This window comes from Pieris napi, chromosome 17, assembly GCF_905475465.1.
Source record: "Pieris napi chromosome 17, ilPieNapi1.2, whole genome shotgun sequence".
Taxonomy (NCBI): Eukaryota; Metazoa; Arthropoda; class Insecta; order Lepidoptera; family Pieridae; genus Pieris; species Pieris napi.
The window spans coordinates 4,339,075-4,361,230 of record NC_062250.1 but is presented as its reverse complement, the minus strand read 5'-3'; the positions used below and the strand labels follow the sequence as shown (position 1 = coordinate 4,361,230).

Below are 22,156 nucleotides of genomic sequence, written 5' to 3'. Positions count from 1 at the left end.
ATTTAGCTTGTATACTCTAACGAAAGTATAATTATAATTAATTTATGTTTAGGGGTGTCTGGCAGGGGGAAGCAACTGTCAGAAGTGTCCGGCAATGTATGACGATATTTATAAAGTTATCCCTTATAAAATATAAAAAAATTGAGCTTTATACTTTAAGGGATTTAAGGTACTATTTTATACACCTTTACTACCTGTTATCTGCCAAAGTAACCACTACCCAAACTCTATAGTCTCTGGTCGTTCTTACCTGTATAGGGGACACGCACATAAGAACTTTCAGCTTTTATAAAATGACGAAGGTCTGGCCTAAGCAAAGAGCCCTGGGCTCTTAGGATATTATCTGCCATAAATAAAATTGCGTGGGCAAAGTGTTTGACGGAACTCTCAAAGTCAAATCAAAGTACATGAAGGGAACGCGATCGTTCAGCCCAGGTGCTGATAAATCACCACTATGTGGAACCAACTGCCCACTGAAGTATTTCAGAACCAATTCGACTTAGGGTCAAGAAAAGAGCGTACCAATTCTAGCAAGGACGGCAACGCGAGCCTTCTGGCATTGAGTGTGACCATGGGCGGTATTACTTAACATCCCTTGACCCTCCTGCCCGTTTATGTTCCATAAAAGACACACATATATATATATAAAACGAAAGACTAATTGTGATTGGTCAAACTGGTGTGAGAATAGACTCGCGCTATTTATATTTCGTTCCTGTGTTATGCGAACTCAGCCAGGAATCTTTTATATCTTATTCTTATTATTTTACTAAAATATCTAAGAAATAATTATAACCAAACCAAAAACAAGTTCCTATGTGACATTCCGCATTCATTCTAGTATTATTTTGTGTAGCATATTTACTTCTTTTAGAATATAGAACGTAATTATTTATTAGATGCAAATTTAAAAATATGAGCAACAAAATTTAAATATTTATGTGTCCCCATATTCTCTTTGAATCGGAACACAATGCACACATTATATTTAATTACTAGCTGCCCCCGGGAATATTTTGTTACTTAACCTACGAAAAGTACTTAGTACAGAGCAGTGTTGGCCAAGTGGCTTTAGCGTGCGACTCTCATCTCTGAGGTCGTAGGTTCGATCCCCGGTTGTGCACTTCTTTCTATGTGCGTATTTAACATTCGCTCGAACGGTGAAGGAAAACATCGTGAGGAAACCGGCTTGCCTTAGACCCAGAAAGTCGACGACGAGCCGATTAGATTAACAAATGGTCATGAAACCGATACAGAAATCTGAGGGCCAGACCTAAAAATGGTTGTAGCGCCACTGATTTTCTTTTAACCTACGAAAAAGAAAACTGTTCTTTAGCATAAACTTGCAATTATTCAATTTTTTCTCTCCATCATTTCTCAGAGTTCAAGGAATAATTCAAAAAAATACTCGACTTGGTCCAGTTGTCTTCGAGTTTTGCGATTCATTTTTATTTATTTTCCCATTCAAGTTGGTCATATGACGTCAACTTTAAATTTAACCGCTGTTAATTCAAAAAACAACAATAAACTGTTAAACAACGTAAGTCGATAAAAAGAACACTTAAAATGAAAACTACAATTCATCTTCCAACACACTGTTTATCATACATTAACCAGCCTCATTTTCACGTTGTTAAATAAAATTAATTCAATAAAGATTATATAGATATATCTCTCGTCCAATAAAACTTCACAGTTGATAATACGACATTTAAGTCATTGCGATAACAAGTGTTGGAATGTCTACTTTTGTACTAGTTACTTGCTACCGTTCTTCGATTCGAGCGGGCGTGCTATTTAGGACATTGGAGTCAATAAACTGTTAAGTGGATTAACTCTGGGACATATGAATCGGAAGTGCGCATCTAAAGTAATTATGAAAACTGAGTGGAAAAAGTGCGGTGTATAAGTGATATATCTGAGAAACATTATGTCTCGGGCCAAGGTTCCACCTGATGGAGGATACGGCTGGGTGGTTACATTTGCATATGCTCTGAATAATGTGAGTATTGAATTGAACCACAATATGATATAATGTTACAAGGTATATATATATATACTACTTTAATGTCTCAGCTGCCGATTGAGACGTGTTATAGTTGCGGGTTCGACGAGAATCCTCAACCTCAACGTCAAATTTAAAATTGTTTTAATTATTTATCACGGTATATACGATTAAAGAATAGTTGATAAGGTGCTTAATTCTGATTTATTCGATAATAAATATAAATTTTTGCTGCTATGCGCGACTTATGTCTCGAAACCCTTGAAACTATACATGGTGTTTTTACGACACTAAGTGTAACATCATTTGTACCGTAATTGCTAATTTAATTTAAGTGCCTGTTATAGGGGTAAAAGTGGCAGTAATTTATTAATATTTCAGGTTGTGGTACTCCCCTTAATTGCGGGGTTCGGCCTTGTGTTTCAAGAAGCATTTTCAGACACAGGTCTGTCGGCAACACAAGGGACGCTTATTATTATTCTAAACCATGGCTTTGGAATGCTATTGTCATTCTTCGGAGGGCCAGTTCTCCGAAGATTTGGATACAGAAAAGTCGCTGTGGTTGGTGCCATACTTATATCTCTTGGGCTTATGCTGACAGCCATTTCTTCTAATTTCTGGCTATTTCTACTATCTTACAGTATTATTAATTGTACGTATCGTTTTCTTCCGTCGACAATCAATATTATGACACGTTTTTATGACCTTTTGTTTTTGCAGCTATGGGAGTAGCGGCTGTTATGGCAGCGTTTTCGTTAGCAATAAACTCATTCTTCAAAGAGAAAAGAGGAAGAGCTATTGGGGTTGGAATGTCAATTACAGGCCTTGGAGCTATTTATATGCCTTTACTGATGAGTGTTCTTATGTACGCGTATGGCTGGAGATATGCTGTTCTTATTTTGGGCGCAATTTGCCTACACTCACTTTTAGCAGCGTGTCTCCTTAGACCAGCTAAATGGTATTTAAAGATAACTCCAAAAACAGAAGAAGAGGAACCATTGAATAAAGACGTAGATGTTGAATTAATAAATGGTAGTGTCACGCCATCTAAAGATATAGGTAAGCTCTTACTTATTAAAGTCTTACTTATTAAACTTAAGTAAATGAATTTTGGTCTATTTTAAATTGTTCTGTTTACAGGCATTTCATCAGTTTCAAATTCAGAACAGATAAGAGAAAACGGAGATGTTCCAACAGATAGTCTGAAAAATAGAAATGCAGCCTCACAGCCAGACATTCGTAAAACCACTGATGAATCGTCCCTATCTGAATCAAGGTACAAGTGGTGGGAATCTCAAGAAATTAATTTGGGTAGTTCTATTAATATATTCCGAGAGTTGGATAAAGTACATAAAGAGAAGGAAGTTGTATGCGAGACAAAGACTGAGGATAAGACGTATCTACAGAGATTCATTGATTTCTTTGACTTGACGTTACTAAGCGATCCGATATTCGTCAATATGTTGGTTGGAATGTCCCTCGCTTCATGTGTGGAAACAAACTTTTCCCTTCTCCTTCCAATTATTCTGAAGGATATGCTCCAATTCGAAACATCTGAAATTGCGAAGATCATGGCGGTGATTGGCTTTTCAGATACACTGTTTCGTTTTCTCTCGCCATTTATAGGAGAGTGGTGCAATAAACCACCACGAGTTATGTACATGGTCAGTTTGCTGGCCATCATCTTTACGAGAACAAGTAAGTACTCTTATGTGTTTACTTTTATATAATATCTGTATTATTTGGAAGTTCATAATAACAATACGTATGTTATTACATACTTTTTGTCTCTAATGATGACCAGTGTGATGACTTTTACACACAATATAAAGTAGTCTCGCCGTATTTGTTAATGAAATAGGAGGCAAACGGGCAGGAGGCTCACCGAATGTTAAGTGATTCCGCCGCCCATGGACACATTGCCAGAAGCCTTGCATGTGGGTGGCTCCCTCATTGAAGGACAATAAGTCGAATTGGTTCGGTAATACTTCAGTGGGCAGCTGGTTCGACAGCTGGTGGTGCGCGACAAAAACTTTTAAGAAACGCTCAGATGTGGTACAACGGTGGTGAGGTGATACGGAACGTATTTTGTATTCTACCTTGACGTCCAATGATGAAAAAGTATCTGTATGCTAAGTATCCGCGAACTAAGTGGCAGTCATGAGCCCAAAGTTATGATATTTTTATAAAGTTACTGCTATGACATGTATATTTACAGCTTGCATGGTCACAGGTGACTCACAGGTACAGGTACTCCATCCTCCTAAATGCCATGTACACATAAACCTGATTGCTAGGTCAATAAAAAAAACATTTTGATAAATTAAAATTGTAGGCTAGCAATAACAATAAATGCTAAATAATTAGGATTTTTATATATCATAATGAGATGGGATTTAATCAAATAGCAACATAATTTTCGAGTCTACTCTGCTAATGAAGGTATACAGATAACACTATCGTTACAAATTTATATGTTTCAAATAGATAACATTTATTGATGGAGATAATAATAAATGAAATCAGCAGAAATTTACCATTCTATTAAAAAAATTTAGTCCACAATTAACAAAATAACGAAACACTGCAGCATTTTATCGCGGAGTTATTTTAAAACTTTTTTTTTATTTTTGATTATATAGTATCTTAAAATAGTCATTAAAATTAAAATATACATAAATTACTTTCTATTATATTTTTTTAAATGAAACAACTTCGAGAAACGTGATTTTTGCTTTTTGTTGCGAGGAGATCAATAAGATTTTTTTTAATTAATGCTCCGCTTGGATGTCGCAAGATTAAATCTAACATTTATCACTTTTTTTTAAATTAAATTTCATAAAAAAATACAATTTAATCTAAGCTACTATTTAGGTTTTTTTATACTTTCTGAAATCTATAGGTACTAATAAAGCAGAAGATTTTATTTTGTTAAACGCGCTAATCTCGGAAACTAGCAAAACTATCCGATATCATCGCCCGCTGTATGACTGTAAAGTTCGACCTTTATTTACCCTATCTTTATTATAAATATAATTATTTTTGTAATCAAAACAGTCTTGCTAAGTTCATTACACGTTTGTTTTTATAGAAAGACAATTGTAAATAAAGTCATTACATACAATAAAGTACTACTAAGAGGCCTCATAGCCTAGTGGTCTTATTAAGTGGCAGCAGCTAGGTGAGGGGTACCGGGTTCGATTCCCGGTTCGAGGCCTTTTGGAGGGTTGTGCGGTACCGGGCGAGTGCCTAAACCGTACATGAAGGACACGGTCGAATTTCTAAAGACAAGCCGAATAATAAAAAATCCTATACTTGACGCTGGCTAAAAAGAACTACTTTCTTTTTCATCCACATAATATTTTGTAGATAGATAGTGCTTGCTCACGTTTTGTCTTTGTATTTAGAGAATTTTTGAAACACAATTATTTACTAAACCTATAGTAGTTGCCCAGGGCCAGATTTAGGGGTACGGGGCCTCGGACAAACGAGTGGAGGCCCCCTGGCGCCAAATTATGTTTCAAATAAAATGAACAATTCTTTCAGTCAATTGTTTTTTTGAGAAACCAAGTAGATTCTTTTATTTAACAAAAATATCAAAAGAAAAGTTGTTTACTATCGTTTACTAGTCGGAATCTATTTATTTTTTTCGGAAGACTATTGTGGGAACCCCTCTTTTGTGGAGGCCCTGGCCCATAGTAAAGTAGTACGTCCCTGTAGTTGAGCGAGATCCCTCATCAGTTTATTAGCGATAATTACTGTAAATATAGGGACTTAAGCAATAAATCAGGTATCACTTATTCCACGTCATTAAATTTGAATCGGTAGACAACCCTACTGAAACAACAATTGATAATTAATTCTTAAATTTTTCAGTAATGCTATTCACAACATCGTTCCTCGGAATGGTCCTTGTGGGGCTTGCAATAGGAATCACCAAGGGTGTTAGAACTGTGTATATGAATATCATTATTCCGAGTTATGTCCCCCTGGAGAGATTGCCGTTTGCTTCGGGAATACAAATGTTCTTCAATGGTATCGTAATCATAACTATTGGATCATCGTTAGGTAAGACTTGACGCCATATTTTTTTAACAAACCTATACTCGTAAACACTTTTACACAGACAGTAACAAAAGTAATTTAGTAGATCAACATTTGTTTTGTTTCTTTGAACAGACATTTATAGATTATTGATTTTTGAAGTTATACTTCTTTTGGCGCGTTAGAAAAATCAAAAAATCATGAGAGTAAATTTTTACGATGCGTGCGCACACCGTCAAAAAAAACCGACACCCTGAAGTTAGCTATAGTCAACATTTTAGTTTTTTGAAGTTATATTTCTTTTGGCGCGTAAGGGCAAAATGATGAGAGTAAATTTGTTCTACTATTGTTAGTGTCGTTTTTTCTACAAACGTAGAATAAGGCGAAGGATTTTTGAAAAGATATTTATCTTGTTACGCCAAAGAAGTATAACTTCTAACGCGTGTACATACGTACACACACGTTTTTTTTTTAAATTTTATAGACAAGTAGGCGATCAGCCAGTACCTGAGCGATGTCGTCGATTTTGATAGTTTTCTCACTATGTTTGTCTTCACCGTACGAGCAAGTCTTAACGCACAGTCGGGATTTGAACGCATGACCTCAGGTTTGAGGTCTAGGCTAACTAGGCTAACACACTAGATGTGTCAAGTATCTTCACAAACTAACAATGGGCGTGGAGAGGCAGACGCAACCGTCGTATCGCGTGTCGGGAAGCCGATAAGGCTCTGCTGTTACCGCATCCCGCCTAGGACGATTGTTGGTGGCGCCTTGGGGTTTAAGTGGGATTGCACAATAGCGAGGCCCACATTACCCTCCCGCACAAAGCGCGCAATGAATTTCCCCAAGTAAAAAAAATCTTTGACGGCTTACAAACAAACCATTATTAAGTATATTATTCTGTACTGAGACTCCACGTTATATTGGACGTCAAATTTATATCACGTGCGCTGTATAACTTCAACATTTAGATAAACTTGTATCGTATCAATTTTAGATCTAAGAACTTTCGTCTATGTGACAAACTACAAAGATGCAAGGAACGAAGACGGTATCAAATAGCCACTTCTTCCTTGTATCTTTAACCTTTTGTGTATCATTTTTGTTTAGCTTATAAGCCTTACAAAACATAAAATAAACCAAATAAGAATAAAACAAATTGAAAAAAACATTATTTATCAAATGCTTAGAGACTAATGAATTAAATAATGTTATACTTCTCTGATATTTATCTCTATATTATAATTTTTCATCCTTAAGATGTTGCTTTAGCAATAGATGCTCACATGTAGGAATTCTCATGAATTTCCGTTGTCTCTCTTTTGAGGTGAATTTTAACAAATTATGCAGAGTTTAAAACGTATATGTAACATTGCTAAACACCTCTAGTCTAACCGTCATTTGATCTTTCCGTTGGACCATAATAAAAAAAAAAGACGATCATTTCGTCTTTTGTTTTTAATTCCCGTAACCTAATCTTGCTTTCATAGACATTGTAACTCTTAGATTACCATAAGTTCAATCAACCCAGTGACTATGTTCTTCTTTTCTGTAATTATTTTTTCTTTTTCAGGTCGTATTCGTGATGCCACAGGATCGTACACGGTACCAATAACAGTACTCAACTTTGTAACATTTATAACTATTATCTTATGGAGTTCAGAATTTTTATACTTTAGAATTACAAAAAAGAACACAGGAAAGTAGTGTATGTAAGGATGTAAATAAGTGTTGTACATATCATTCGTAGCTTATAATTTTCAATATTTATTATGGTTTTTATTATTAAACTAATCTAGAACAAATATTTACAATATTATGTACAAAATATATTAAGATACAAGTGTTTTTAATAGATTTTCCAAACAAAGATATGGCTTGTGAATTAAAATATAAGATATATACGTTTTTTGAATTACAATTAAACTTATTACATATACGTAGGGATATTTCAGGCAAAATTTGTACCAAAAATTCGCGTTTCGTTGCCATAACCAGTTTAGTATAAATACCGGCAAATTTCTTGACCATTAAACAAGGGAGTGGCGGAAAGTTTGCACAGCGCGGGACACAAACGTCAACTGATTTACCAATCACGGTATCGACACGTCACTCTCCCGCCGCCGAGCCAAGATACCCAAAAACCACTTCTGCGCGGCAAGGACATTTGTTCAGGATTTTTGCCGGTATCTTTATTACAGCATAAATTACAATATAATATTACTTATTATTTAAAATAGATTTTTAAGAAAGATTTAAAAAGCAACATATTGCTTCCCTTAGTAAATATGTTGCGTCCTAAATAGAATCACGCTATTAACACAACTATTTTATATACAATGTAACTATTACAAATTCTAGTCTAATAAAAGCCACAAATACAGTTCTGGCTTCGTATCTATGATCTCGTGAAGACACACAATCTTAATTATAGGAAAAATAATTAGGTACTAAAATTGTAGTAATTACTGTCACTTACAAAATAAATCGTTCATTTTATAAGCTGAATACAACGCGTGCTTATAATAAATTTGTCTTTGTATTCAATGTTTAATGTCACTTCACACTATCACAAATTATAGTCATTTGACCTTAATATGAGTTGTTCTGGCGCCTTTGAATGCGTCTACATGAAAAATCTTCAACTCTGGGACTCACTCTTCGATTCTTCGGTCTGAAAATACACATTGGATTAGAACAATTTATATTGAGTGATAAACACAAGGATTTCAAAATGGTCGCGAAAACGTTTTTTTTTTTGCCAGTTACGTGAAACTATATATATATAAGAGCAGTAGTGGCGTCGACAAGCGACTCTCATCTCTGAGGTCGTAGGTTTGATCCCCGGCTATGCACCAATAGACTTTCTTTCTATGTGCGCATTTAACATTTGTTCGAACGGTGAAGGAAAACATTTTGAGGAAACCGACATATCTTGACTGGAGGCTGATCACCTATTTGCCCATTAGATTTAAAATGCCAAGACCTAAAGAGTGTTGTAGCATCACAGATTTTTTTTACGTGAATATAACCGATGAAATAAGTATTGTTTCGTAGGCACATTAGATAGTTAATTGCTTACTTGCTTTAAACTCCGACGCAGAAATTGTTTATTTTAAAAAACGTATCTACCATTGGAAGGTCATGGGACTTTTTTAATTCTATTTAATCTAATCAGTCGTAAGATATAATAATATTACCTCTTGCGCTTCCTCTTTCGAAGTATCTTCAAGAGACGAACTTCCAGTAAACATGCGACTCTCTAAGTTGTTGACTGTAAATAAAAGTAAAATAAAAATATCGTTTTGGAAAATACAATGCAAATTCTAATGTAAAAACTTACTAATTTGGTGCCACCCTTTAGTGAAAACGTCTGATTGTTCCCCCATTGGAGGCCGATTCGAAAACCTTGGTGACTTAAACGGCATGTCATCAGAGTCATTTGATGATCTAGACTTTACTTTTGATTCATGCTCATTCGAAAAATTTGACTTTTCTCTCCATGGCTTTGAAGTCACTACATAAACCTTTTCTTTTGTTAAAGGTGATATAGATGTTTGTATGTGGCCCCAAGGCGGAAGAGTTGTTAATTTCCTAAATTTAGAAGCTGCCGTATAAATATGTAGTTTTTGTATTTCACGCAGTTCATCATTCTTAGCGCTATCGTGATTTGTTTTACTGCGTTCAATTGTGTTATATTGCATAAATGGTTTAGGAGATATATTGTTTGTTTTATTATGTCTAACTGTATATTGTATACTACTTGATCCTTCGTGATCATATAAGTCATAATTATAGTTAAAATTGTCTGTTGGCGTTGTTAAGGGGCTTAATGTGGTAAGGAAATCGTCCGGTATTTGCTTAGCATATTTTTCGCTAGGCCTTGTCTTGTTGGGTACCTTATAATCTTTCGTATACTCTTGTTGGGTCCAGGCATCTATTGTATGTTGTAATCTTATTATATCAAATGGAGCTTCTTTAACTTCATACTGATCGTTAGGTTGTGTATTTATATTATCTGAATTATAATACTCAGTTACAGCAGAAGTAGGTAGTTCTGTTGTTGATGAAGATTCATAACTTCCAGTTGGTCTAGTACTGAAACTAGACTCTGTTTGTGTTTGAACTTTTCTTGCCTGGAAATCCTTCTCTAAATTATAAGGCCATTCTCTATCGTTGTATTTATTTTCTTTATCTTGATCTGCGCTGGTATAAGGAACAATAATTTGAACAACTTTGGCTCTATTTATATTACTTTGTTTTTCTGGTGAATCTTGAGCATAATACATTCTGCTTTCATCCCACGCACTAGTAAGTGTAGTGTCTTGTGGAGCTTCTGTTGTTACAACTTCATCATATATTTCATATTCATTAATATTCCTAGGCGTAGAAGGAGTTATAAACGTTGAGAAGCTCTTGTGAGGAGCATTCGGCTTAAGATATAGTAATGGTGAATCAATATGTTGTAGGTTGCTTTCCGTACGATATTTGTCAATATCTTCATCATCCAATCCTCTTAAATCAGCAAAGACCGGATTATGATTAGAGGGGACGCTCATTTGCTTTAGCTCAGTTGCTATACCTGAGTCATATAGATCACTCCCATAATCAGCTCCTGTACTTTCAAAACTTGCATCGGGATGAGAATTAGCCGCAGAAATATGATCTTCCGAAGCTTGTGGAGAAATGTCACGAAAATCATCTATTATAAAGTTGTTAGGAATATTTCGGTAGGCTTTTGTTTGATTATTGATTTTATTTGTATCTATATCAATAACAGGAGATTGAATGACTGTTGCTGGATATTCAACAGAATGAACGAATTCAGATATAGGTATACTCTTAGCTATATTAAGATTATTGATATGTTGATCTAATTGATCATTTTCTTTCGTACTGTGACTTAAATACTTCGGCGCAAATGGCCGAAAAGGTCGAGCGTTAAATATTGGTGGTAATGGTGACACACTTAAATTTGGTAAAGCAACAGGTTGTAAGGTATGTATGTTTCTACCTTTGTTCAGACTAAATGGAGCTGGATTAGATAAAGCTATAGAGACATTTGGAGTATTTGATAATGGCTTACTGTCTGGAAGAACTTCCGTGTTCACTTTATGAGATTCAGCACCAGTAGATGACACTGAATAAGGTATATCTAAGGCATATGAGTTTACTATTGGTTCACCGTATGAATTTTTAAATTGAGTAGGCTGCTCCACTTTTGGTAATTGGAAGTCATGAGAAGGATTTACTGTTGAAGAAAACTCTCCATAATTCTTGTTTGGTAATCGTTGGCTATGTTCATTATAGTTTGAAATACTTGGCCCTAAAGTTGAAGATTGCGTTATATATATTGAAGAACTTGATGTCAATGAACTATACACATTTGGTGTATTATGATTTGATTGTGGGGAACTATAAGAATTACTTGAAATGTCATAAGATGAACTTACAAAGGGGTTAACAGTTGGTAGGGTGTGTGATATTGTGACAGTGTGGCTAGGTGGACCATACGTTGAACTTGGACTATAAAAGATATTACTTTCTCTAAATGTTTGTTTGGGTAGACCATATGTGACATGAGATCCATCTGTCGAAAAATGATTTGGATCAGAGTTTTGGTTGAACCTTTGGGGGACATTTTGCACATTATTTATATTTGAACCGCTGGGATTCGGAACTCCATAAACAGGTTTTGGGTTGTCATGATTCTTAGTTAGATCATATCGTATAACTGGTATCCACGGAGAAAAATTGCAAGGATTACAATCTTTTTTTTGTGGTATACTGTAACTGCTGGGTGAATTATTCATATCATCCGAAATTTGTTGAGAGGGAAACAACCATTGTGACACTTTCTGGAACATAGTAGGGGACGGAGTAGTTGTAAATGGCTGAGGTTGTGGAATAAAATTGAAATTATATTGTCTGTAAAATGGGGCTGGTGGTTTAAAGTCACTTGGTGCTGCTATAGGCGGTAACGGTGGTGGTGGCGGAGGTACTTGATACTGGTAGTTAATATCCCCATTTTGGTGTGCAGACCTTACAGGTGCCCCATGAAATGGCACAGGGTGAATCGATTGCGGCGGTGGAGGCGGTGGCCTCAACAGCTCACCAAACTGAGATGCTTCATTCCTATAGCTGTAAGAGTCTAACATCGGTTCACATCCTACAATCACTGTGATGAGTACAACCCCAACCACCTGAAAAAGACAAATATTCAATCACTATTATTTAATTTATGAAGTAGAAATTGCGATAACCGTGCATTTTGTAATTAGTTAGAAAATTAGAGAAACACGTTGCATTGCGCCATTGTAACTACTTCCCACAAGTTATTCTTTATACTTTTCTCTTTCCCATACAATACCGTCGATACGTGCCAACGGAAGAAACGTTACAATTTTAAAATTATTTCTATCAATTACAAAGCCTTATTGGATACAGCTTTAAAAGGTGAAATATTATCAATTTACAGAATTATTTAGTATTCTTCAACTTTTCTAGAAAACTGTGTAATCGTATTGGGAACATCTTGCAACACTTGACATTCGTTTGGGCACATCACTTGAATAAATATGGGTAAAAGTGAAATGTCTCTCAGTTCACTATTGAATAATTACAATCACGTATTATTGAAGGATGTTTGAATGCATTACTACTGTATGTTGCATTGTAATTTTAGCAATAACATTACATAAGGCGTTACGATATATGTGCAATTGAAGACATTTTAACTTCAGGAAACCAGAGGCATTACAGCTTTTTAAGTCTGGCCCTAGATTTCTATATCATTTTCATGATATTTTTTTAATAGGCAAGTAGTCCTTCTGTACCTGACAAACCGTCAGTGTTTTGATTCAAATTTTTTGACCGTGCTTAGAGCTTATTAAATTAGTCCATATCCGAAGTCTTGGGTTTGATTACCGGTCAAAAAATAATTGTATCTATTTAAATAGAACAAAATTACAAGTGTCTATTTTGTTTAAAGGTATCTAAATAACTACATAGTTAAATTTCATGTTAATTATACGGAACAGAAAAGTGAAGCAAAAAAGTACAGACGTGGCTAAATATAAAAGTATGTATCTAAATTAAAACCATATTATTATTTTGATACATTCATTAGTTGAATGATCCTACCTACTACCGCCGCTACTTGCTACTTGCCGATTATGTAGGAGATAACTACGAGATCTTCTACGGGATTTCACATACATATTTATTGGTACAAAAAAATACTATGTTCCACTTTTTAGATTTAAACGTTGTCATATTATATAAATATATAAATTAAATGACATGACTGAATTCTAATATCTTCTCAAAGCTAAGGTAAACTGTATAAATACCATTTTGTTTAAAAGTCGACGGCGCTATCATGACATCATTTTATTACTAGCATTAAAATTTAGAATTATTTATTTCATGTTCTTTCATGCTAGTTAGCAGAAAATTTATTTTACATTTTTGTATACTAGATGAACTCGGTGAACTTCGTATCACGTACATATATTTATGTCAAAACTTAATACAATTTATTTTTAAATATACAAACAGATCGGCTCCGACTACAGCTACGAAACACGGATAAGGAGGACATATAAAAGATATTGGATATATTCGGTAGTGGGCTGATCAATTTTAAAGAAATAATTTTTGAGCCTATCTCATACCAATTCCGCTGTTTTGCTTGCTGGTATTTTTGTTAATTTTTATTGTATTATTTTACATTTACATTTTTTTTTATATAATAGGAGGCAAACGGGCAGGAGGCTCACCTGATGTTATGTGATACCGCCCATGGACACTCAAATTGCCAGAAGGCTCGCATGTGCGTTGCCGGCCTTTCAAGAATTGGTACGCTCTTTTCTTGAAGGACCCTAAGTCGAATTTATTGATTGATTGACATTTACTGTAGATATAGCATTATGTATATTGTGATCTTCAATAAATAAATATTAAAACCTACCATTGAACTTCTAAATACGGTAAAGTTTATCTAATTTAATTAAAGGTCAAAGAAAAGGCAATGACCTTAGCCTCGGTAAGTTCGCACGCTTCTTTTATAACTTTTACTTAATTACACAAAATGCGATGTTCCTATGTCACAAGACTATGTTCTCGAAAGTGAAAACTGGGGTAATGATTTTTAGAAAACAATGGGCGTAAACAAATATTCTATGATGTAAAAAGTTCTTGTGAATAAAGCTTCTTCTAGGTTACGAATTGATCTTAATGTTCACCGGTCAAGCTTTTTATAGCCCTATTAAAAGCAATAAATTTTGGTAGCGTCGTTTACGTGTGGTGGTTATCCAAACTGATATAATCATTATTTGCTACGCATTTGCGCGAGTTTCATTTATTGACAAATATACTATCAATTTATTCATATCCAAAACTATCGAACTTACTAGTCTGGCCATAAATACTGTTACATAAAAACTTTTTTTTCAGCTTTTTAATTATTTTGAATTTGGAACAGAACATATATGGCTGGAATAGGTTTTTTTTTTTTAATGGTTCTGGTACGGTTTGTGCATTAGCCAGCGTCAAGTATGAGATTTTTATCATTCGTGCTTTTTGCCTTAGAAATTCGATCATGTCCTCCATGTATGGTTTAGGCACTCGCCCGGTACCGCACAACCCTCCCAAAGGCCGAGAACAAATTTAAATTAAATTAAAACTTGCCCTCGAATCGGGAATCGAACCCGGTACCCCTCACCTAGCTGCGACTTAATAAGACCGCTAGGCTATGAGGCCCCCTGGACTTGGTACAATGACGTTACTGTGTCAACATAATAAGCAACTTTTAGGTACTGGGCCTCCAATCCCATGATTTACTTACCGTACAGTTGAATAGTTTTTTATAACGTAATATGTATTGGTTTACTATTGTGAATTTATGTAATACAATATTTTGTAAGTTGGCATGAGAATTGAATAGTATTTTGTTATTCAATTTATTTAGTCCTAAATTACAGTTGTGGAACGACGGACGTCGAGGTAATTTAGGACTAAATAAATTGAATCGAATATAGAATCGCAAGGCAGAGCGAGTGCCGAAAAACAAAACTTTGGAACCAGCTGCCCACTAAAGTATTTCCGAACCAATTCGACTTAGGATCATTCAAGAAAAGAGCGTACTAATTCTACAACGCACTCGCGAGCCTTCTGGCATTGAGAGTGTCCATGGGCGACAGTATAGACAGTATCAGACTTAACATCAGGTGGCAAAAGGGCAGGAGGCCATCCTGCCCGTTTGCCCCTGTTCTATAAAAAAAAACAAATTATGATTTAGTAAGGCAATCTGCCTTAAGTACACTCTAATTGAGAGTTATAGATTTTCACGCTAAAATACGGTATATAGCTTAGATTCTAAGGTAATAATTCGAACATGCCTCAAAATTATTTAGTCAAAACATTACGTGAATTAATATTGATGTTTTTTATTCGTTCTAAAAAAAGATAGTTTATATATCTTAATAATTACTGAATTTATAATGCGATGTAGACATTCGCCAATACTTTCATGTGTGTAATTGAATTGTCATGACCGGTACTTATCACGAACAATGTAACAATATTAATGTAATATTTTCAATAGTTTTAAAATAGTTGTTGTTATTGTTTTGTTATTTGTGTATGTACTCTAAATTGCTCTTTATATTTTCGTTCTATTATTGTATTTTTTTGAAGTGAAAACTTCCTTAGCGGGGTTGTACAATTTTTTTGGAATGGGTAAAAAATGTTAAACTCGCGTCAGGACACGTGACCTGATCGAAAATTCGTAAGACGGATGAAGAGTAGACAGCTGGCGCGACGTATTTAGTGTAATATAAATTGTCATGTTTGTGTACGATAGCGCAATAAATAAATATTGTATTCTACCACATAAATGATAGTACTTTTATACTGATAATTAAAGCAATTCGTTCAAAATTATTCCCTAACCATTCCAAAATATCAAAAATGCATAACGTTAATATTCAAGTTTTCACTTCTGCCGGCACTCCCGGAGTGCAACCCGTAGTTTTTTTTATTTGTGTTGCTCATACTTTTATTTAAACACTTCTATAATTTAAACTTTTATTCATATCTTGTATTTGTGGTGTGTGTCTTATTTCCTGATTGATAAATATGTAGTTAAATTACCGTTTTACTGAAAATTGGTTAATAGCAAAAACGTTTGAAATAGGCTCATTTTAAGCGATTTAAAATAATGTTATCATTCGGATCTGTTTATATACATAATATATTGTTTGAAGTGGATAATTTTTGAGTATTATAATTATTTAAGGTTCCAAGAACGTATGACAAATTGCAAGTGTTTGTCTACAAATTTCTCGCAACCTAAATTTCATATCGATCTTTATTTATTATATTCCAAGTAAGCGAACTGTTTAAGTTTCATCAAAGTCGGTTCAGTAATTTTTACTGTATTCAAATTTATTAAGGTGTAATGTATATCAAGGTGTAATAATAATGTTGACAGGTATTTAAAGTCCATTAATTTTCTATATTACTTAGAATTTAATATTTCTGTGACATGGGGCGGACAAATTTCCGTATAACTATTGGAAAATCCAGTTATTATGCGTTCTAACTAAAACTCGTGAATTAAGCTATACATAGACTACTTTTGTATTACCTACCAGCAACACTAGCAATTTCATAATAAAAACACAGAGTATTATTACGTATTTCTCAGGAGATATTCTACGAAAAATTCATTAAACCAAAGTTTAATTATTTCTTCTCTAATGTACAGCAATGTAGCAGAGCTTTCATAAGATGAAAAGATAAGACCGGTTTCTAGTCTCTAGGGTAAAGGGCATTGAGATACAATCATAAATAAACACACTCTTCCTTTAATCTCATAGAAAATGTTACTAAGATTAGATAAAGAAGTACAGTACTAACGAAAAAATTTACCATTTACAAAAATACTTTTTAGTCTTTATTAAGGTGATGAAATTTCGTCATATGATTTTTAATTATATCTGTGTATAAGTTACAAAAAAAATTGTTTTTAATATTATTAACCTACATGGTAATAATAATTACAAATGGATAAATTTAAAACTTCAGACTCAAACTTTACAAAACTCACGATGATATGGTGATGAAAATTATGGTAAAAAGAATAAATGTTGGTAGGAATTGTTTTTAGATCTTCACCCACAGTAGTAATGGCATTGAAACTTCGTAAATTTCCAAAAATCGACGGAGACCAATACAAAATGGAAATGGAAAATGTCTAAATCAATCACTGGAAAATCGATCTGGAAAATCGTTATAACTAAAAACGTCAATCAGTTAAAGAATGTCTTGTTACATAAAATAAGGGAAGGCAACATTGAAATATTCGTTAAATTAATATACAGAATTCTGAATTTATTTATATAAAAAGCATAACTTATATCTGCAACTATTATGCGTGTAACATGTTTTGTGTGATAATAAAGTTTATTATTTTTACTATTAATAGTTTGAATTGCTTATTTCTAATAAGTTAAATAAAATTAATATTTTAGTATATTATTTATATAATAAATAATATAATAGTCTTACAAAATATTCATGGGACACGAAATGAAATTGAAAGTGGCCCTCGATCGTGTGATCGCTGACTCACTCAATAAATCTCATTTAAAATTTTCGTTTTTCAAAGTCATTCCCGTGAAATTAAGGGACGTGTCGGGATCTAATCTTAATGGTATTATTAAATTTTACAGCTTTTAAGGAATGTGGTACGTGAAGACATAAATAATTATTATGAGTTTTTATCTCATATATAAATGAACTTGAGGCTAGACTAACTTTTAGGCTACTGAAATGACCATATTGAGTGATCGAATCTATGACGCATAAATTACAGATAATAACAACTGTTATTAAAAATAAATCTAGACAAATCTTTTTTTGACACTTGGCCTCAGATTTCTGTTTCCATTTCCCTTTTTAATCTATATTTTTTTATAAAATAATTATTACTCGTGTTTTCCTTTTATAAGTATTTAGTGCGTTACAATTAAAATCTCTCAGGGTTCAAACACGACATCAAGCTTGATAGTCCTAATAAAAAAGATAGTCAACAACCTCTTTAGGTCTGGGCCTCAGATTTATGAATCTGTTTCATGATAATTTTTAAATCTAATTGGCAAGAAGGTGATCAGCCTACTGTGTCTGACACACACCCGTCGTCGACTTTTTGTGTCTAAGAAATGTCGATTTCCTCACGATGTTTTCCTTTACCGTACGAGCAAGGGTTAAATGCGCACATAGAAAGGAAGTCCATTGGTGCACAGCCGGGGATCGAACCTACGACATCAGGGATGAGAGTCGCACGCTGAAGCCACTAGGTCAACACTGCTCCTATGTACCTAATAAGGCTATCTATTATTATCTTGTATGCACAAAAAAATATTTTTATTAAAAATCATGTATGAGGTATGGTTGTTTAATTACATCTATATATTTACCTTAATCTTCCTTTGTTATCTATGAACGAACATGCCATATATTATCGCTATTACACACAATGATGCCCAACATTAAATTTACATACACCGTGTGTAATAATAATAATCGTTATTCACAGGTGAAAGGTCTACGTAACTGACATAATATTTTACAACCATAAAATCTATTTTGTCCATCACGTAATGATAATGATAATTTGAACTAAACTTTCCATTTTCAAATATTTTTGCTTTGTAATTCGAATTTAATTTTAGAACTTCTTGCCTCAGTCTATGGTCTATGTCTACTTTATGGTGATTATATCCGGCACATGTCATAGTTCGAGATTTTGAACTGGTATACTTCCGCTACTTTTTTATATATAAACCCCTTAGCACTGATTTCAGCGATACTTTTAAATTAAAGCCATCGAGAAACAAAAATAATGTAATAAATGCGCGTTTGTATTCGTTCAAGGTTTTATTTAAATTTTAAATGAACTAAGAAGGAAGCTCAATTATACGTTAGGTTTCAAACTGAAAATAGAGACAGAAACTTAAGAATTTTATTCTTATTAAAACATATTTCACTTTCATGGACAAACATATTAAAAACGTAAGACTAAATCATGCCGCTTTTGTATACTATTAATTCACCAAAGTCTATAAACCAAAAAACTTTAGTCGCATTTGAAATAGGTCCACTGGGGTCACTATTTCCTATAACACCGGAGGTAGGCTTTTCTAAAAACTCTCACCGAAGTTATATTTGTGCGATCTAATTTAAATAGATGAATAATAATTAGTGTTAAACCGGCAACAACTGAACTCCTTAAAATCCTTGTATTTATTTGACTAAAATGCATCCATCAGCCAGGAAACACACTTATTAAGCACTTAAATTGTATAAATGTTGTCACCACGCATGGTAGCACGCGAAATTTTAAACATTAAATATTATATCTTTTACGAGCTGGGTGAGAAAATACGCTTTCTCGAAGTTAAAACAATTGTGTAGAACAATGATCTTCGAAGCCCGGCTTTGTGATCCAAGTTAAAATGAATCCACTCGTGAGGTATACGAAAACTAATAGTACAAACACGAAACAAACATTAGCTCTCATTGTATACTCATCGATTTCTACTAAATGTAATTAATGTGTTGATTTTGTGCTATTATTCAAGTATGGTGTACCACAAGGACTTATACTGATACCAAAATTATTTAAACAGGCTATATTACTTGAAACATTAAAGATTAATAAGTAATATCAAATTCAAATTTTGTGACGTTGGATGTTATTTAATAGGCCAAGTGTTTATGATAAATTAATTATGACTGTAGAAATGAAGATAACAGCGATATTTATTAACGGAATTATATTATTTTTTTATGGAAGCTTACAGGTTTATGTATGTTAAAACCTATCTCATTGTAATAATAATTTCGTTTGCGGATTATAAAATTATAATATCGACTAACAATGTCCTCATAAAAAAATATTGTAGTTATAAAACCCCTCAAGCATACAAACAAATCTAGAGTTTTGAGTTTGACACCTCCGCCCATAGACATTGCCAGAGGGCTCGCAAGTGCGTTGCCGACCTTTTAAGGATGTCTATGAATTGTCATTACGCATTCACTTATAATAATAAACGGATAATTTTTCGCTGTATTCTTTATCGTTCAAAAGATGTATTTATCTTTACATATTACATATTACAAAAGTCCGCCGGGAGAATTTATATGGTTACAATGAAGATTGTGTGACTCCTGAGGAATGTTTTGGTTAACAAAAAATTAAATTAGCTTTACACAAATTTATGATCAATGTAGCCTATGTTCGTCAGGGATAATGTAGAATATAGTGAAATAATTTTTCAAATCTGTAGTGTTGGAACCTCATATATTTATCTTAATATTTATATTTATTTCCAAAACACAAATATACAGAATTAACAATGGCCCTCCCAGAGCTTTCCTCGCTCAACGAATAAGTATCGCAATACAGCGGGGAATGCCGCCAACATTAAAGGTACATTGGTCTAGTGGTTAGTACCGCGGACTGCGAATCCATGGGTCCCGGGTTCGATCCCCGGCTGAGACGAACATCGATGTGATGAGCATTTGGTGTTGTGCTTAGGTCTTGGGTATTTAAATATGTATTTATATGTCTATCTATCTATAATATGTGTGTATATCCGTTGCCTAGTACCCATAACACAAGCTTCACCAACTTAGCATGGGACTAGGACAATTGGTGTGAATTGTCTTAAAAAAAAAAACACACAAACATACAGTATTTACACAGCCTTCCTCGCTCAACGAATAAGTATCGCAATACAGCGGGGAAATGCCGCCAACATTAGAGGTACACTGCCACGGGGACCAAACTTTTTTTTTTTTAATTTTCTTTTATATATTACTAGCCGTTTCGCGCCCGCTTTGCTGGACGAATTAAAATAAATTTTATGTTTCATTATTTTATTTTTTTTTCATATTTTTATTATTCTTCTTTTTAACTTCCCGCTAAGAAAATTGAAATATTTCGAAAATCGAGTTTTTAACAGATGTTGACGTTTAGAGGTTCTAGGAAGCCTCCCCGAATGTTTCCGCGGTGAAGTCCGTATGGATAAATTTTCATAAAAGTAAAACAGCAATAAAAAAAATGAAGGAACGTTGGAATTTAATAAATAAATAGCCATAATCCATCTAGGAAAAATTTCGCATCGAATGGTGGTAGTTTCATGTCGATACGATCAGTGGTTTAGGCGTGATTGAGCCTCAAACGAAGACCATTTTCATTATATATATATAGACTAGAGATTATCGTTGAAGAGATCACAAATGTTCCCTAATACGAAATCCACGCGGGTGAAGTCGAGGAAGCTATTATATAATTATAGATTCTTAGTTTCTTACCGGTAAATATTAAATGACTTTGCACAACTGTCACATTTCTCTTTTCTGATATGACATAAATTTTTGTTCATGTCATTGTTTGTGTGGCATAACTTTCGTAATATACTCGAAATTATGAACTCGTATTGTCTTATTCGACGCCATAGTAAATAGACTAAACAATAGTAAACATTGTAAGCTTGGTAAATATATATATATGTAAAAATCGCTAATTTGATCTCACTTTAACAAGAGTTTATTCTAAAGATTCGTAACTGAGTAGCTACTTATTAATTATGTTATCTTTTTTTAATGTTTAATATTTAATAAAAGAGTTTCTTATTGTATTCTTATAGAATCTATTGAGTCGGTGATAGAAAAGATAAGGTATATGTAAATGTAACTACAATGGTTTTAACAATTAATCTGCTATAAAATATATTTTAGCTTACACAAAAGTAATACATTTCATCTTTAAATTATGATAACACGCCCTCAAAAAATAAAATTCCCAGAATCCCAACTCACCGTAGACACAGCCATTTCCGTATGTTTTCTCACTATATATTGTTCATCACTTGCACCCACTCACTTGTTAACTTATTGAGTACTTATCACATTACGTGTTATCAGTGTACGCTCTGAGGAGACATAAGTTCGAGTAAAGCACGAAAAAGTCAACGGTTCCCACGCAAGAGAAATGCGTTAAACGAACAATGGTGGAGGCTGCGCGTAAGTCGA

At 33.8% G+C, this 22,156-nt stretch overlaps 2 protein-coding genes across 2 annotated transcripts; one reads left to right on the top strand and one right to left on the bottom strand.

Annotated features, from left to right (window-relative positions):
• The first annotated feature begins 1,554 nt into the window (after positions 1–1,554).
• LOC125057738 (monocarboxylate transporter 9-like) lies at positions 1,555–7,951 on the top strand. Its single transcript, XM_047661605.1, has 6 exons — positions 1,555–2,002; positions 2,387–2,657; positions 2,726–3,064; positions 3,146–3,703; positions 5,882–6,073; positions 7,623–7,951. The coding sequence occupies exons 1-6, from the start codon at positions 1,931–1,933 to the stop codon at positions 7,754–7,756; spliced, it is 1,566 nt and encodes a 521-aa protein (XP_047517561.1). The 5' UTR covers positions 1,555–1,930; the 3' UTR covers positions 7,757–7,951.
• Positions 7,952–8,237: 286 nt separating this feature from the next.
• On the bottom strand, positions 8,238–22,156 carry LOC125058042. Its single transcript, XM_047662049.1, has 4 exons — positions 21,944–22,156; positions 9,393–12,252; positions 9,250–9,323; positions 8,238–8,723 (listed from the first exon to the last, which is right to left on the bottom strand). The coding sequence occupies exons 1-4, from the start codon at positions 21,956–21,958 to the stop codon at positions 8,691–8,693; spliced, it is 2,982 nt and encodes a 993-aa protein (XP_047518005.1). The 5' UTR covers positions 21,959–22,156; the 3' UTR covers positions 8,238–8,690.

Excerpts from the sequence above, each read along its gene's own strand:
- LOC125057738 (XM_047661605.1), top strand. The coding sequence starts at position 1,931 with ATGTCTCGGGCCAAGGTTCCACCTGATGGAGGATACGGCTGGGTGGTT. Across the intron at positions 2,003-2,386 it reads TTGCATATGCTCTGAATAAT|GTTGTGGTACTCCCCTTAAT; the intron begins GTGAGTATTGAA and ends TTAATATTTCAG. Across the intron at positions 3,704-5,881 it reads CATCATCTTTACGAGAACAA|TAATGCTATTCACAACATCG; the intron begins GTAAGTACTCTT and ends TAAATTTTTCAG.
- LOC125058042 (XM_047662049.1), bottom strand. Across the intron at positions 9,324-9,392 it reads TAAAGGGTGGCACCAAATTA|TCAACAACTTAGAGAGTCGC; the intron begins GTAAGTTTTTAC and ends TTTTATTTACAG. Across the intron at positions 8,724-9,249 it reads CGAAAGAGGAAGCGCAAGAG|ACCGAAGAATCGAAGAGTGA; the intron begins GTAATATTATTA and ends GTGTATTTTCAG.